The sequence below is a fragment of the Macrosteles quadrilineatus genome, unplaced genomic scaffold, assembly GCF_028750875.1.
Source record: "Macrosteles quadrilineatus isolate MER2022 unplaced genomic scaffold, UCM_ALF_1.0 Scaffold_7__1_contigs__length_78375512, whole genome shotgun sequence".
NCBI lineage: Eukaryota > Metazoa > Arthropoda > Insecta > Hemiptera > Cicadellidae > Macrosteles > Macrosteles quadrilineatus.
Genome location: NW_026542600.1, coordinates 56,724,706 through 56,738,112, shown reverse-complemented (window position 1 = coordinate 56,738,112; position 13,407 = coordinate 56,724,706). Strand labels below are relative to the sequence as shown.

The 13,407-nt window shown below is 33.6% G+C and overlaps 1 protein-coding gene across 2 annotated transcripts; it reads left to right on the top strand.

The window, feature by feature from the left end:
• The first annotated feature begins 6,341 nt into the window (after positions 1-6,341).
• Positions 6,342-12,747, top strand: LOC128998237 (uncharacterized). 2 transcript variants are annotated; one of them, XM_054424284.1, is made up of 5 exons: positions 6,342-6,693; positions 7,384-7,642; positions 9,255-9,353; positions 11,170-11,275; positions 12,442-12,747. In XM_054424284.1, the coding sequence occupies exons 2-5, from the start codon at positions 7,385-7,387 to the stop codon at positions 12,672-12,674; spliced, it is 696 nt and encodes a 231-aa protein (XP_054280259.1). In that variant the 5' UTR covers positions 6,342-6,693; position 7,384; the 3' UTR covers positions 12,675-12,747. The 2 variants fall into 2 exon arrangements, with proteins under 2 accessions (XP_054280259.1, XP_054280258.1); XM_054424283.1 differs by having other exon boundaries at positions 6,690-6,728.
• Positions 12,748-13,407: the final 660 nt, after the last annotated feature.

Genomic DNA, 13,407 nt, shown 5'->3' with positions numbered 1-13,407 from the left:
GTAACAGAAAACTGGAACGGGAACGGACTGTGGAGCATTTTGACGTGCGAATAGTCACTTCGATTTCGATTTGTATTTTGTGTATTTACGAAAGCTTGGTTAACTGGAACTGGACTATGAAATTATTGAATTCGCTTTAAATATGTACAGACATAGATTTTCAATTCATATTCTTTTGGTTTTAAATTCTGTATGTTTTTATTGAAATATTTTCATATATTTAAATCAATAAAGTGTGAATTAATGATGTCACCTGTCTGCCATGTTATCTTATGCGTCTGACACTGAACAACCCTTAGCTCTCTAAACAAACGCAACCTAACCTAACCTCTCTTCAGGAATCCGAAAAGTATAGGTTAAGTTAATATTTAAAACTTCATAAATAATTCATGCACGAAAAACATTTAATTGTCAATACTTAATAACAAATCAGCTTCAGCACACTAACAACACTTACATTTTCATAATCATAAAACACCTTTTCAAGCAGCTCAAGTCAAAAGTAAATAAACAGTAAAGATTAAACACCTTTACAAAATCACAATGCACGCACTTTGTTTGGACTGAGATACAGGATAACTATTATCTTAATTGTGACGAAATTGATTATAGGCTTTTATTTATATTTTTTAAGTTTTGTTTGAAAGCTCTTAAGTTACATTGCTTGTGTCAGTGATTGGCCGGAGTAAAAAAAGAAAAAAACACTCTTGAGAAGCCCTTATAGTCAAGTTTTGGCCCATTTAAGATGACAATGAACTGAAAAGTTTAATAATTGCATTGCAACAAATTCAGCAATGCATAAGATAAGTTTACTACCAAATGGGCTTGAAACTTAGTATTATTTGGTTAGCCTACAAGATTGTAACTCAAAAGTTAGGGACAGGGACTCGATCACCACCTCTGGTCATGGAAGCTTTCGCCATGGCTGCTGTCACCATTAACCCTCCAGTACACGCGCTCTGGACTCAGAGTCCACAAATTTGAAAAAGCACTACGAAATAAGTAAATCTGCGAGCGATTGACATGACATGCCATCTACCTTCCCCCACTACCTTTCAAAGGACAATAGCGGTGTTTTGACCATCTTAGCGTCAGTTGGCCCTTAGCTAAGAGGCTGTAAAGTAAGGCACGTGTAAAGTTGACCATGAGGAGTAACTCCAGCACTTGCTCCAGGCAACAAAGAAGCACGAGGGCGATGTCACCTCTATGATAGAAAAAAGAACAGGCCTACCAGATTTCAGTGCAGGGGATGTAGGTTCTTTGTGTGTCTTCAGCATGTGAATTCATATCTGTCTGTTACATGTGATTTTAAGTTTAAATTCAAGCAGGTGTAGACTGCCAGTCCGCTCACGTGTACTGGTGTTACTATTACCCACGGGTGTACTGGAGGTTTTTTCCAAAGCACCCAATACGACCAGGTAGGGTGTTTGGGAATTTGGGCGCGTTCTTAGAGACGCTGTGATACCACCATTCTTCTGATACTTGGTATCGATATACCATATCAGGATGGGAACTGCAATATCGATACACAGGAATATCACAACAAAAGTATCGACACCATTAGTATCGAACATGTACATTATCTCTAACTTATTTTTTAAAAGTTCGATCCCAAGAATAACTGAAAATGTTATTACTTAGTCTTATTAATAACATTTCATGAGGGTCATAAATCTTTGACACGTGTATACACTACTCTTCAAATTTTACCTACCCGTGAGTTCACCCTTTATTCATCTTCACAATTTGCCGTTGAATATCTTGAATAATCTTTGTCATGCAATCAAGTTCTTTTCCAGTCTATGCTTTAACACTTATAAATAATGTAAAAATAATAACACAGATTTTTATACAAGATTAAATACGGTACACATTTATTTTATACAATTCAGATTTCGTTTTTTTAGTGCTTAGAAAGAGTGCATTAATTAACCTATGTCAAATGAAACAGGTGTAATGAGGAAGGATCTGTTGTTTCTGTTGACAATGATGGTGACTGATCTAAATTCTACTCTAAATAGCAGACTACATAAAGCATTTTTGAATTAATTAGTATTATTTTTTGTTACAAACAAACTTTTGAAGATATCCGTTTCCCATTAGGTTTTACAGTAAATAGGCCTAAATGTACATTTTAGAGAAAAACTAACTACTTTTTATAATGATACTACATTAATCTTATGATACCGATAAGTTATCGCTTGATTCGATACATCATCTTGTTACACCATGGGAGTTACACAATTTTTTTGTTCAGAATGTGCTACAACATACTAAATTTATATCAAAATTGTTCGGGCTATTTTAAAAAAAATTTGATTTTTTTAATGTTATGGGAAAATCTACATCTACACACACACACACACACACACACACACACACACACACACACACACAAAACATCACTTCAAAAACCACTTTTTTGGGTCCCACTCAAAACTCAAACTCGAAAATTTTTATGAAAACAATACTTTCTCCATATACCATGGTATAGGGGGAGAAATTAAAAATGCCTAGCCCGTAAGCCCGAAGTAATGTGCTAAACAGTGTCAGACTATACAGGGTGGTAAAAAAGTCCTGTATACCTGTATACAGGAAAAGTACCTTGTACAAAACGTAAGTCATCTAAAAATACAAAGTGTTTGTATTTACCATCTTTCTCTAAACCCAACGATTTTTGAGTTATTTGTTATGAAGTATATTTATTTTTTTTCTATTTATCAAAAATAGGTGAAACACATGGAAATTTACCGTTACTTTAAAGGATTATGATAATTTATCCCATTTAGTTAAATTAAAATCTTAATATTAAACTTATTTTATGAGTAAAACAACTCCGCCACAGCAAACCTGCAGACTCAGCAAATTTCCATTTGATTGGATGTTTTATTGATTGTAATGAAATAAAATTAGATTCAACAGGTACCTAGGTTTGCTGCTAGGTACCTGTTGTACCTAAGTAACCGCACTTCAAAAGGTTGATCCTGCGCAAAATGACAGTTGTTCAAAGATTCATTTAATTTACATTGCTATTATACGCTTACTCCTCAGAGGACACAGCCCTAGGAATCGGAAGAAAATTGTTAACGTAAGCATAGGTCGATATGCACATAAAATTAAAGGTCTTCACTAGTAGATTACGATGCCGTAAATTCAAGCTCAAAAGAATGCCTGAGTAAAAAATGGCAGTCGTTCAAAGATTAAAAATGGCGGATTCAAGAAATCTTTGAACATCTGCCATTTTGCGCAGGATCAACCTTTTGAAGTGCGATTTGCGGCATTGTATTCTACTAAAAAAGACCTTTGATTTGATGTGCATATTGACCTATGCTTCCATTTAAGATTTTCTTCCGACTCCTTGTGGGCCGTCCCCCTGAAGAGTTATTGGATCACTGAATATGTGTTAAAATAGAGTTTTATGCCCTGTAACTTTGTACCAAGTATTGTAGCTCTATCTACATTATTTTTTAAAATATTTAACTGTCCTGGGACTTTTTTACCACCTTGTATAGTATCCTTGTTGGCAATGGGTTTTTTTAGCAGGTAGTCCCGGGACATTGAACTTGAGGGAGTTCAGCACTACTGAGAGGACATTGACCTTCTCAGTATATGTAAAAGCATTTTAACCTCTCCACAAAAAAAACTATTATTTCGTTAGCCTAGGAAGAAGAGTGGTGGTAATTGCTGTAAATGCAAGATGTTTTTACCAACGTTAACAAATCTGATACTATTATTTAGATCGTTAACATTACCATGAAGATACATTTGTAAATCATCTTCAAATAGCATTCATCTACGAAACATAAATGAATTGCTTATCTTAATGATGGATAAGGAAACATAGCTGATAACGATGAGCCTTGTGGATCTTCTATCTGGTTAATCTCCACTCTGGTAACTCTGGTAATTGACTCTTTGAAGTTACGGGACAATCTGCTGTGATTTAGACCTCAATGGTCCAATCTTCCATACATTACAATGCCAATATTTTCTTGTTATACTACTTCAGTCAAAAAGTTTCCGGAATGAATTTCTGTAGACATTTAGCGCGATCGCCAGCGGGAAATTCGCCTTGAAGTAGTTGGTACGACTCTTGGGGGGGGGAGGGCATTTCGGTAGTGGGGGTATAGCTGACGACCCGTAGTCTAGTATTGGAAAGCGCTTTTCGTGAACTAAGTACAATGCTATCTTGAGGTATGGAGTCATACTGTGATAAGTGTCAACGGAGGTCAAATCCCTACTAACCTTACAAAAAAAGAAATAAAAAATCTTTAGAATCTTAACTAAATCAAGAAGAAGAAATTCATGTAAACACCTGTTTAGAAACCTTAGAATCCACAGCATTTTCGGATTATACATAAATACAATTCTAAATTGGATCCATCGCACCAAAGAGAGCTTGTCAGATGAAGTTAAATTTACTTTTAATTACAATTCAAGGAATGAATATAATTTCAGATTACCGCATCACAAGTTTACAATATTTAAGAACAGCCCTCAATACATGGGACTAAGATCGTACAATGAATTGAATTACCCCTGGATCTAAAAAATGTAAATGTTACTCAATTCAAAAACAAAATAAAATATCAAATAATTGGTAAAGCATAGGCTTATATTCATTGGAAGAATATTTGAAGAATCCTATTATGTAGTTAAAAATTCATTATATCATACTTTTACTATTGAGTTTAAATTAATTACATAAACTATTATTAATTTATTTTATGCAAAAATTTGACGAAACACTTGTTCTTATGTATGAATTATTGTACTTTATAAAGAACGTTTTGTGTAAATAAAATATGTCTATGTCTATGTCTAGTCCACATTGTAGGTTAACTGTCGGTCGTGTACCTGCATTGGAAAATGGCATTTCACGAACAGCGTGCGAACATTAAGTATTGTTTTATTTTAAAAAGCCACCTAGTGAGACTCTTGAGTTGTTAATTCAAGCTTATGGAGAAAATTTAAAAGAAAACAAAAGTTAAGTTTATGAGTGGCACAAATGGTTTCGTGAAGGCCGTAAAAGTATTGACGTATTGATGATGACCCTTGTTTGTAGTGAACGTCCTTTAACAGCAGTCAATGACGTAAACATTAAGTGAGTACAATTTCATCAATTGTTAATTTCCGATTTTCATAATTTCATACACAACTTGTCTTGTCGTACTCGAGATGCCCTCTCCAGAAGTTGTACTAACTATAGTCCGTCCGTTTGGCTATGATACCCAGTGGATTAGGGACCTTCTCGGAACTCATTTCACCCTCTCGACCCGTTCGTCGGGCTGCCCGGAGACTTACAGTGACTCATCCACTGTCACAGTCCCACAGGTCTGTAACTTTTTTGTTTTAAGTTAAAATAAATGTTTCTTTATAAATTTGAGTTCTACATGAAATTCCAAAAATAATGAGTCCAAACACGATGTGGATACTTAATATCTACGATCTGAAAGTAGTACAATTACTCTGTATCGTAACCAGCATTGTCCAACTTTCAGATCGTACATATTAAGTATCCACATCGTGTTTGGACTCATTAGTTTTGGAATTTCATGTAGAACTCAAATATACAAAGAACAATTTATTTTAACTTAAAATAAAAAAAGGGACAGATTGTGGGACTGTGACAGTAGGTAGGAAATCTTTTTATCAACGGCCAGCTTGGCGAGCGGGTCTGAAGGGTGAGTCGAGTTTCAAGAAGGTTCCTAATCCGCTGGGTATCATAGCCAAACGGACGGACTATAATACTGCAAGGCAAATTTCCCGCTCGCGATTGCGTCTACAGAAATTAATTCCGGAAAATGTTTGACTGTTATATGTATTAACAACCATTTTATTTATTCTATAAAAACTTATAGAGCTTGTACTGGTAAATACAAAAAATGTGTTAAAAGATACAGTTGTTTATTTAATTAACAGATTTTGCTAAAATATTATCAATAAAACTTAATCATTCTTTGGATAAAGGTTATTGCAAACACTATATCTATCTAAATAGTTTTTGTCGTCCCGGTTCCAAGAACTTGAATGACTTTATATTAGATTTATCTTCGTTGTTGTACACAAACTCAGGCAATAACGACAAAAACAAATTTAATATATCCATCTAAAAGTTAAGCTTTGAGACTTTTAGCAAACATTTTTTCATTATTACAGTTTTTAATTTAATCTTTGAGAAAATTCAACAATCATATTGATTAAACTTTCTAATGTCCTAGATATTGTCAAATATTATCACCCTGTCACTCTAAAATAAAAACAAGGGTCCTGCCTTGTCATGGTTTTATGAGCTAAGACCAGAGTATTATATTCTATTTGTTTCTTAAGGTTCAGGACACCCAACCTGTTATAATATTCAATTAATGTTCCTGTAATTGTTGATAGATAGAGAGAGAGAGAGACAATTGACAATTGACAAATTCTATATTTAACCTGCCCTGAGTTAGACCAAAGGTCCACTCTTCCCCCAGGACAGGAACATCAAATACACAAACAATACATGTACATGTAGAGAGAAAGAGAGAGAGAGAGTGGAAGGGGTAATTCATTATCTGTGTGTACTGTGTGTTGTAAACAAAGATAAGTGTCACAACTTTAGGTTATGTTCTAATGAGTTGCCTTTGCTCTATTGTGTTAAAGTCATTACAGTTGTAAGCGGCAAGCATCAAGTCTCAGTATAAGCTAAAGAAGGTATGTAGTTACGTTTACAACATCATGTTCAACAGGTAACAAGCAATTTTCAACTAAAAAAAGAAGATTTTTGTTACAATGTATCATGTACCTAATTATTATTTAAATTATAACTATATCAAATTTAAGAGATTTGTAAAATGTTAAATATGTTATCCGATATAGCAATCTTCAAATTTCTCATTATAAACAGTCCAATATTGATCGTTATAATAAGGATGATTATGTATCTGAAATAACCCAAATATAACAGCTTTTGTCCAATTGATAAGTTGGTTTAATTAACAGGCAAAACAAATTGATGATGATTTCTAATCTTTCTGTGGGTGAATGTTTGAACTGGGTATGCTATGTTCTTTATGACCTTTATTAACATTTGTGCTCTTGTGAAAAAACTGGCCTAAGTTGTCAAGGGCATGGGGATTGTTATTTTCCGAAATTTGTTCAAGCAGAAATGCCAATTCCTCCCCCAATTGATGTTAGAAAAATATAACACAAACTGTTAAAAATAGTCAAACTAACATCATATTGCACTTTCAATTTGAACATTATCCAAAATTTATTTCGCCAACAATGTGAAGAATTTTTTTAAAGCAAACATGCATATAGATTTTAAGATTATTTATTGTAAATTTTAAAATAACATATGAACTGTAAGTAGTATTTATTTTTTATATTGTGTGGTTTTAGAATGGCCAACTGGGGTGAAGAAAGTGGAATAGAGTACTGGACCATGTCCCCCGATAGAGCGGAAGAGGGACTGAAGGTGCTTCGAGATGGCTTTTTTACTGAAGAAGCATTCTGCTGCAACGTAGGGATTGACAGGGACATTGAGGGCCAAAGAGAACTTGAAAAACTCTGCCTTGAATGTGCCTTGGATGGAGTTTCAATCATAGCCGTGGACAAGGAAACAAATCAAATAGTTGGTGTGTGCTACAACAAATTACAGGTATATCTTCAAATGCTACAAACATTCAAAAAATAATAAAAACCCATTACCGGTAACTTTTGTATTGGGTTTTTACAGGTCCAGATTAACCTGACTTGACACACTTTTGACTAGAAACAATTTTTTGACTATGCACAATTCCATTCGCCAAGTATTAACACAGACAACGTTGCCAAATATAGGATCTCAAATCACACTGACTATCTCAGTAAGCAAAACTACTTAGAGAACAAATGGAATTTTAGAGTGTAGCTTACTCAGCTCAGTCAACTTAAATTTGAATTATAAAAATAACTCAATGGTCAATGGATAACAATGATGAGTCAATGGCTCAGTCGGTGGCGTCACAGACTTCGGGCTCAAGGCAGTGATGTCGTGGGTTCGGATCCTGGTCACTGCCGTAAACATTTGATCAGTACAGTTCACCTTCGTACTGTACTAGCTCACCCCTTGCTTTGCTGGATACGTTCCTTGCACGGGCAGTTAGTCAATGTGGACGGGCAAATGCAAGATTAAAAGAGGCCGCCAACCTCTTAAAAAAACAACAGCAAAAAACTTGGCTACACCTGGTCTATATAGGTGAGATTTCTACTTTAGTAGCCAAAATTAAATCGCTTAACATATATTTACTATGTATAATATTGAATTTTTAACCCCTATTTTGATAAAATTTGCTGGCTACAAATGATTTTCATATTTTACAATAGTTTTTTTTTATTTGTTATCAAACCTTTCTGCTTTTATGACCTTGCTGCAGCCATAGTTTAGGTTGAATTGGTATCAAACGTAAAATAAATTCACAGGTATGCAAATAAATTACACTTATTTCATGGGTGTCTGAAAACGTAGCAGAGCTCTGCTTTTGCTCAACCTATACGTACATTACCAAAGAAGAATCTCCCACCGCTGCAAATCTGCAGACTAAGCAAATTTCAATTTGTCTGATTTTTACAAAAATATTTCCTTAAAGAAGCAAGATTTATACCTTATTCAAATAACATTAGACTATGAATACCCAAGTTTGCTGCTACAGGAAAGGAAAAAGTGATGTTTTTTGTAATAATAATATACGGTATTATAAAAAAAATTTCCCAAATTCGATCACAATATGTTCATAAACAACCTTTGTACCGGTACCTTAACCTCAAAAACGAAGGCAAAAAGATAAGGTGATAATATAACTCAAGTTCTTGAAATTGGGATAAAAAAAGACAAATTAGGAAATTTTTGTTTTAAAGGTAAACATTTAGAAAACCAATACTGTATTTGAAAACTTTGAAAACCCTGTAGCAACTTATTCCCATGACACGATCTTAAAATTATTCAAGGGTATACAGCCCTTCATGTTCATGCTAAATTCCATTGCAGTCAGCCTGCAATTGCTAGACCAACCAGACACATATATACATTTTAACAAATAGTGTTTTGGTCTCTAGGGACAGTATAATGAAGAAGTAAATCAGTCCCAGGATTTGGTCTTACTGTAAACTTGGTACTACAGTAATAGCTTCTTCGTTATAGGGGAAACTTTGCTAATAGTAACTTTAGTAACAGTCCTTTAAGAGTTTATTGTAACTAACTAACAAATTCATTTATCATTAATATTTTACAGACTGCTCCTCCTCCAGGCCAGAAGAGCTTTTTTGAAGAGTTTCGAGACACAAAGTGTAAAACAAAGACTGCCAAAGCACTGATTAGTATGATGATGCAGGTAGGTCATTTCATAGTAATGATAGTCTAGCCTTGTGTTTGTGTTTTGTTCCTTGTCTAATTTCTAATTCCATACAATCGTAATAAACATACAATAAATCATAAAATATCGTGTCTTTATCAAAAAAATCAAAGTTGGTGGCAATATTGAAAAAATGGCGGCTAAAATTATTTTTTCATTTTGACCAAAATTGTTTGAATAAAAAATAGGCAGTTACAATGTAACATTTGTTTACATCTCTTATAACCTTCGAATACAATCAGCTGGCATACTTATATCAATCACCCTGTATTTAAGATTTTCTTCTGACTGCTAGCGGGCCATCCCCCCGAGGTGGCTTTTCACTGAATAATGTGTAATAGTAAGATACCCGGTAACTTTGTACCATAAAGTACACAGTTTTCATATTTTCTAATTAATGGAATCAATATTTTTTACATATTTTATGGTATTTATAGAATGTAGATGCAATTTTAAGATTTAGCAGACTCTTAGCATTTTCTCTCTACTCGTTTACTCGTTTTCACTTACTCATTTAGGAGCTACATGACCCGAACTCAAACGGACAACTGTGTAAAAATGACAGCTGTTCAAAGATTCATTGAATTTGCAATCCTTTTATATGCTATCTGCTCAGGTGGATGCCCGCTAGAAGTCAAAAGTAAATAATAAACGTAAGCATGGGTTAATATGCACATCAAACTAAAGGTCTTTATTAGTAGAATACTACAAGGCCAAAAACTCAACCTAAAAACACTGAGTAAAAAATGGCAGATTCAAGAAATCTTTAAACCGCTGCCATTTTTGACTTGGTTTTTTTGACATTTTTGTCTGGGTGGTTGTCAGTCCAAGTTCAAATTTGCCGCATTGTATTCTACACTAGTATAATTCAGGACATCTCTGAGTTTAATTCAAGACACTAAGTATGTTAGGTTTTACTAAACATCCTTTAGTTTGATGTGTATGCAAGTATGCACAATAAGCTCGGTTGACGTGCTAGGACCCTGAGTCAACTCATCTTAACAACACAATACAATGGTTATGTTAAAGATTTTCTTCTGACTCCAAGCAGGCCGTCACCCTGAGGGGTTTCACTGAATAATACCGATATGTTAAAATGATTTTAACACCCAGTAACTATCTACCTAGTTTTATAGCTCTATCTTGATATTTTTTTTAAATGTTCAATTGTCCCAGGATTTTTTTCCACCCTGAATATTGGAGTAGTTAAAACAAACCTGGGATTAGAAGGTCTAAAGGAATAATATTGGATTAAAACAGTGAACAGCTCAATATGAAGTTGTGGAATGGGTGTGTTTTTGTGAGTCAAACCGCAAACCAGCTGGTGTTTGCTACAATTAGCTTATCCTTGCTGAGTGTTTGTCCAATTGCGAACTTTAAAATAATTAATTTTTTTCTGTTTAGAAGTTGAAAGGAAAACATAATAACAATAAGCTTGAATAAATCACAGAATAATAGTTCTAGAGTTCAAATGAGTAAATATACATGGAGTTGGTTAGTTACAAAAATTATATTTGGGACCTACTAACATTTTGCATGCACTAACTTTGATTTAAGAATTAATTATTTAGTATTTTATCAACTCTTGTAATACTATAAGTTAAGATACATTAATTGTTTTAATACCTATTTAATTTGGCTTATATTTATGTTTTATTGGGTATTAAATTGCATTTTGTTTGATATTTTGCGAGGACTTTAATTGGGAAACTGGATTTTGGAGGAGTTAGTGTCAGTTTCTTTAAATGTATATTAAAGGTAATTTAGATTTTTATAGCATCTATTTCTTTTCCAGTTTGATAGTTTGGTGGACTTGTATGATAAGTACGATGCTACTAGCAGTTTTGAGCTTATGTTTCTCGGAACACACCCTGACTGCAGAAAGAGAGGGGTGGCGAGTGGTAAGTACAATAACAACCACAACTATATAATATTGTACAAAATGTTGGCAACACACCTTGCATTCCATTCAGGACAAAGTTTTGCTTGAAGTGAAAAGTAAAATTTTTTGAATCATTCTAATTTAACATTACTATCTCTTTACACCTTTGAAATAGCCAAGTTTGTTTAGGCCTACTTACACTAATATCCCTCTTTTTAATACAAAATAATTCATAGGTATCGCAAAAGAAATGATAAAATCTATTTTAATATCCATTTATTCTTTCATAACATTTGAGACTATACCCTTTTAAGAGAGATTAAACATGTATAACCATTTTGCCTAATTATTACAAAACTTGATCAAAAACATCTTTTATATCCAAACTGAAAGATACATCGAGCCAAAAAATAGTGATACATTTTTCAAAGAGAAGTGGGAAGGCTATGGTTGCCTACTGACAGATAGATAAGATAATAGGTTGGAGGGGAAACAGACAGGCAATTAAAAAAGGTATCATGGATCCACAACACATTTAAACGAAAAGATAAGAGGAAGATTTGTCAGTAGGGGGAAGTAAACAGATTCCAATCCATTACTCATTGTGTTTCGGATGCAGTTATGCCAACATTTGAAAGTCACATTTCCCTGTTTTTTTACAAAGTTTTTAAGACTGGTTTTATGTTACTTTTAAAAGGCACCAAATAAAGAAATTTATTGATAGGATACACCATTTGTGATAATACCCCCGTCGCAGCAAACCTGTAGACTAAGTGAATTTCCATTTGCCTGATTTGATTCACACTGAAATAGTTCCTTAAAAAATGTCAGATTTATTACCTTTTAGCAAATAATTACCCATTTAGGAAATAAGCTTCTCATGGTCAGACCCTATTATTTTTTCTTTTTGAGGTCCCAGAGGGCAAAAATACCATCTATGTACGATTCAACTTTATAAAAGTTCTTTCTTACACAGTAAAGAAACACTTCTCTTCCACATTAATACTTATAAACATTGTATCTCTTTCTCATTGACGTTGGTGTCAACTTTTAAATCCATCCAAAATATAGATACATCATTGAAAAATTTCTTAGCATCCAACCCAATCTCTTTGTAACATTTTTAAATGATAATATAATTTCTATTATTTTTCCTTTTACAATAATATTGTATCTTTTGAACAGGCTGTGTTAAAAGTTCACTCTCCCTCGTAAAAACGCTAACACCGCCCAAGCCAAGCATCATGACAGCTATCTTCACATCACCATTCTCTATCAGAGTTGGTCAATCTTTAAACTTTGACAAGGTGATTCACGTGCCTATGGAGGAGACGATTTATGAGGGAAAACCCTTCTCTGAACATCCGAAAGTTGGAAAAAATCATCCCGGGAGTATAGTTATGGTAAAACGGCTTTAACAATGAACTTACTATAGACTACTGTACTTTCTGTGTACCAGCTATTATCAAATAAATGTTTACGTTTGAAATACTCAGAGATATTTTCCTATGCTACATATTCATTTTCTTTCATACTATAGTATTAGTAACAGTACAATGGAAAACCAAATTTTGTACCTATATACAATTTTTAATCATGAAAATCTTTCTTCATGAGTGAAAATGTTTTCATAAAAGTTAGTGGTTCTATGCACCAAACAACACCATGTAAAGTTGATATTTAAACTTACATATTTCATGTAAATTGTATTTCATCATTTTATGTGGTCTAATAGAATTCCATGACAGCAACATACTATGAGCTTGGTTTAGTCAATCTGTTGGGATGATAAGGCTTAAAAAATCTTTTGTTTACGGTGGGTGTAAAGAAAAATAATTAAAAGTTCTTTACTTATTTAATTGATTTAATCAATCATTATTTAATCACTCTCATCAAATAAAAATTTATTCACACCTTTATATAATATAATTTGATATTCCATAAAAGTGTGAAAATAACAAAAAGTTGCCCCCTGGTGGGGTTTTAACGAATTTAATTTACTTTAATTAGACTAATGAGGACATGTAACTACAGAGCAGTGCGCAGTGGAATAAAAGATGTTAAGTGTGGGCCCTTGTAATTAAATACCTCAGAAGTCCATAAGGGGGGATCGAAGAGATCTGATTAGTTGTCCTCCTTCACACCTTCCTC

What these genes read in the sequence shown, in the direction of transcription:
- LOC128998237 (XM_054424283.1), top strand. An exon ending in TGTGCTACAACAAATTACAG is followed by an intron (nt 7,643 to 9,254) that starts GTATATCTTCAA and finishes AATATTTTACAG; the next exon opens with ACTGCTCCTCCTCCAGGCCA. An exon ending in TGATTAGTATGATGATGCAG is followed by an intron (nt 9,354 to 11,169) that starts GTAGGTCATTTC and finishes TTTCTTTTCCAG; the next exon opens with TTTGATAGTTTGGTGGACTT.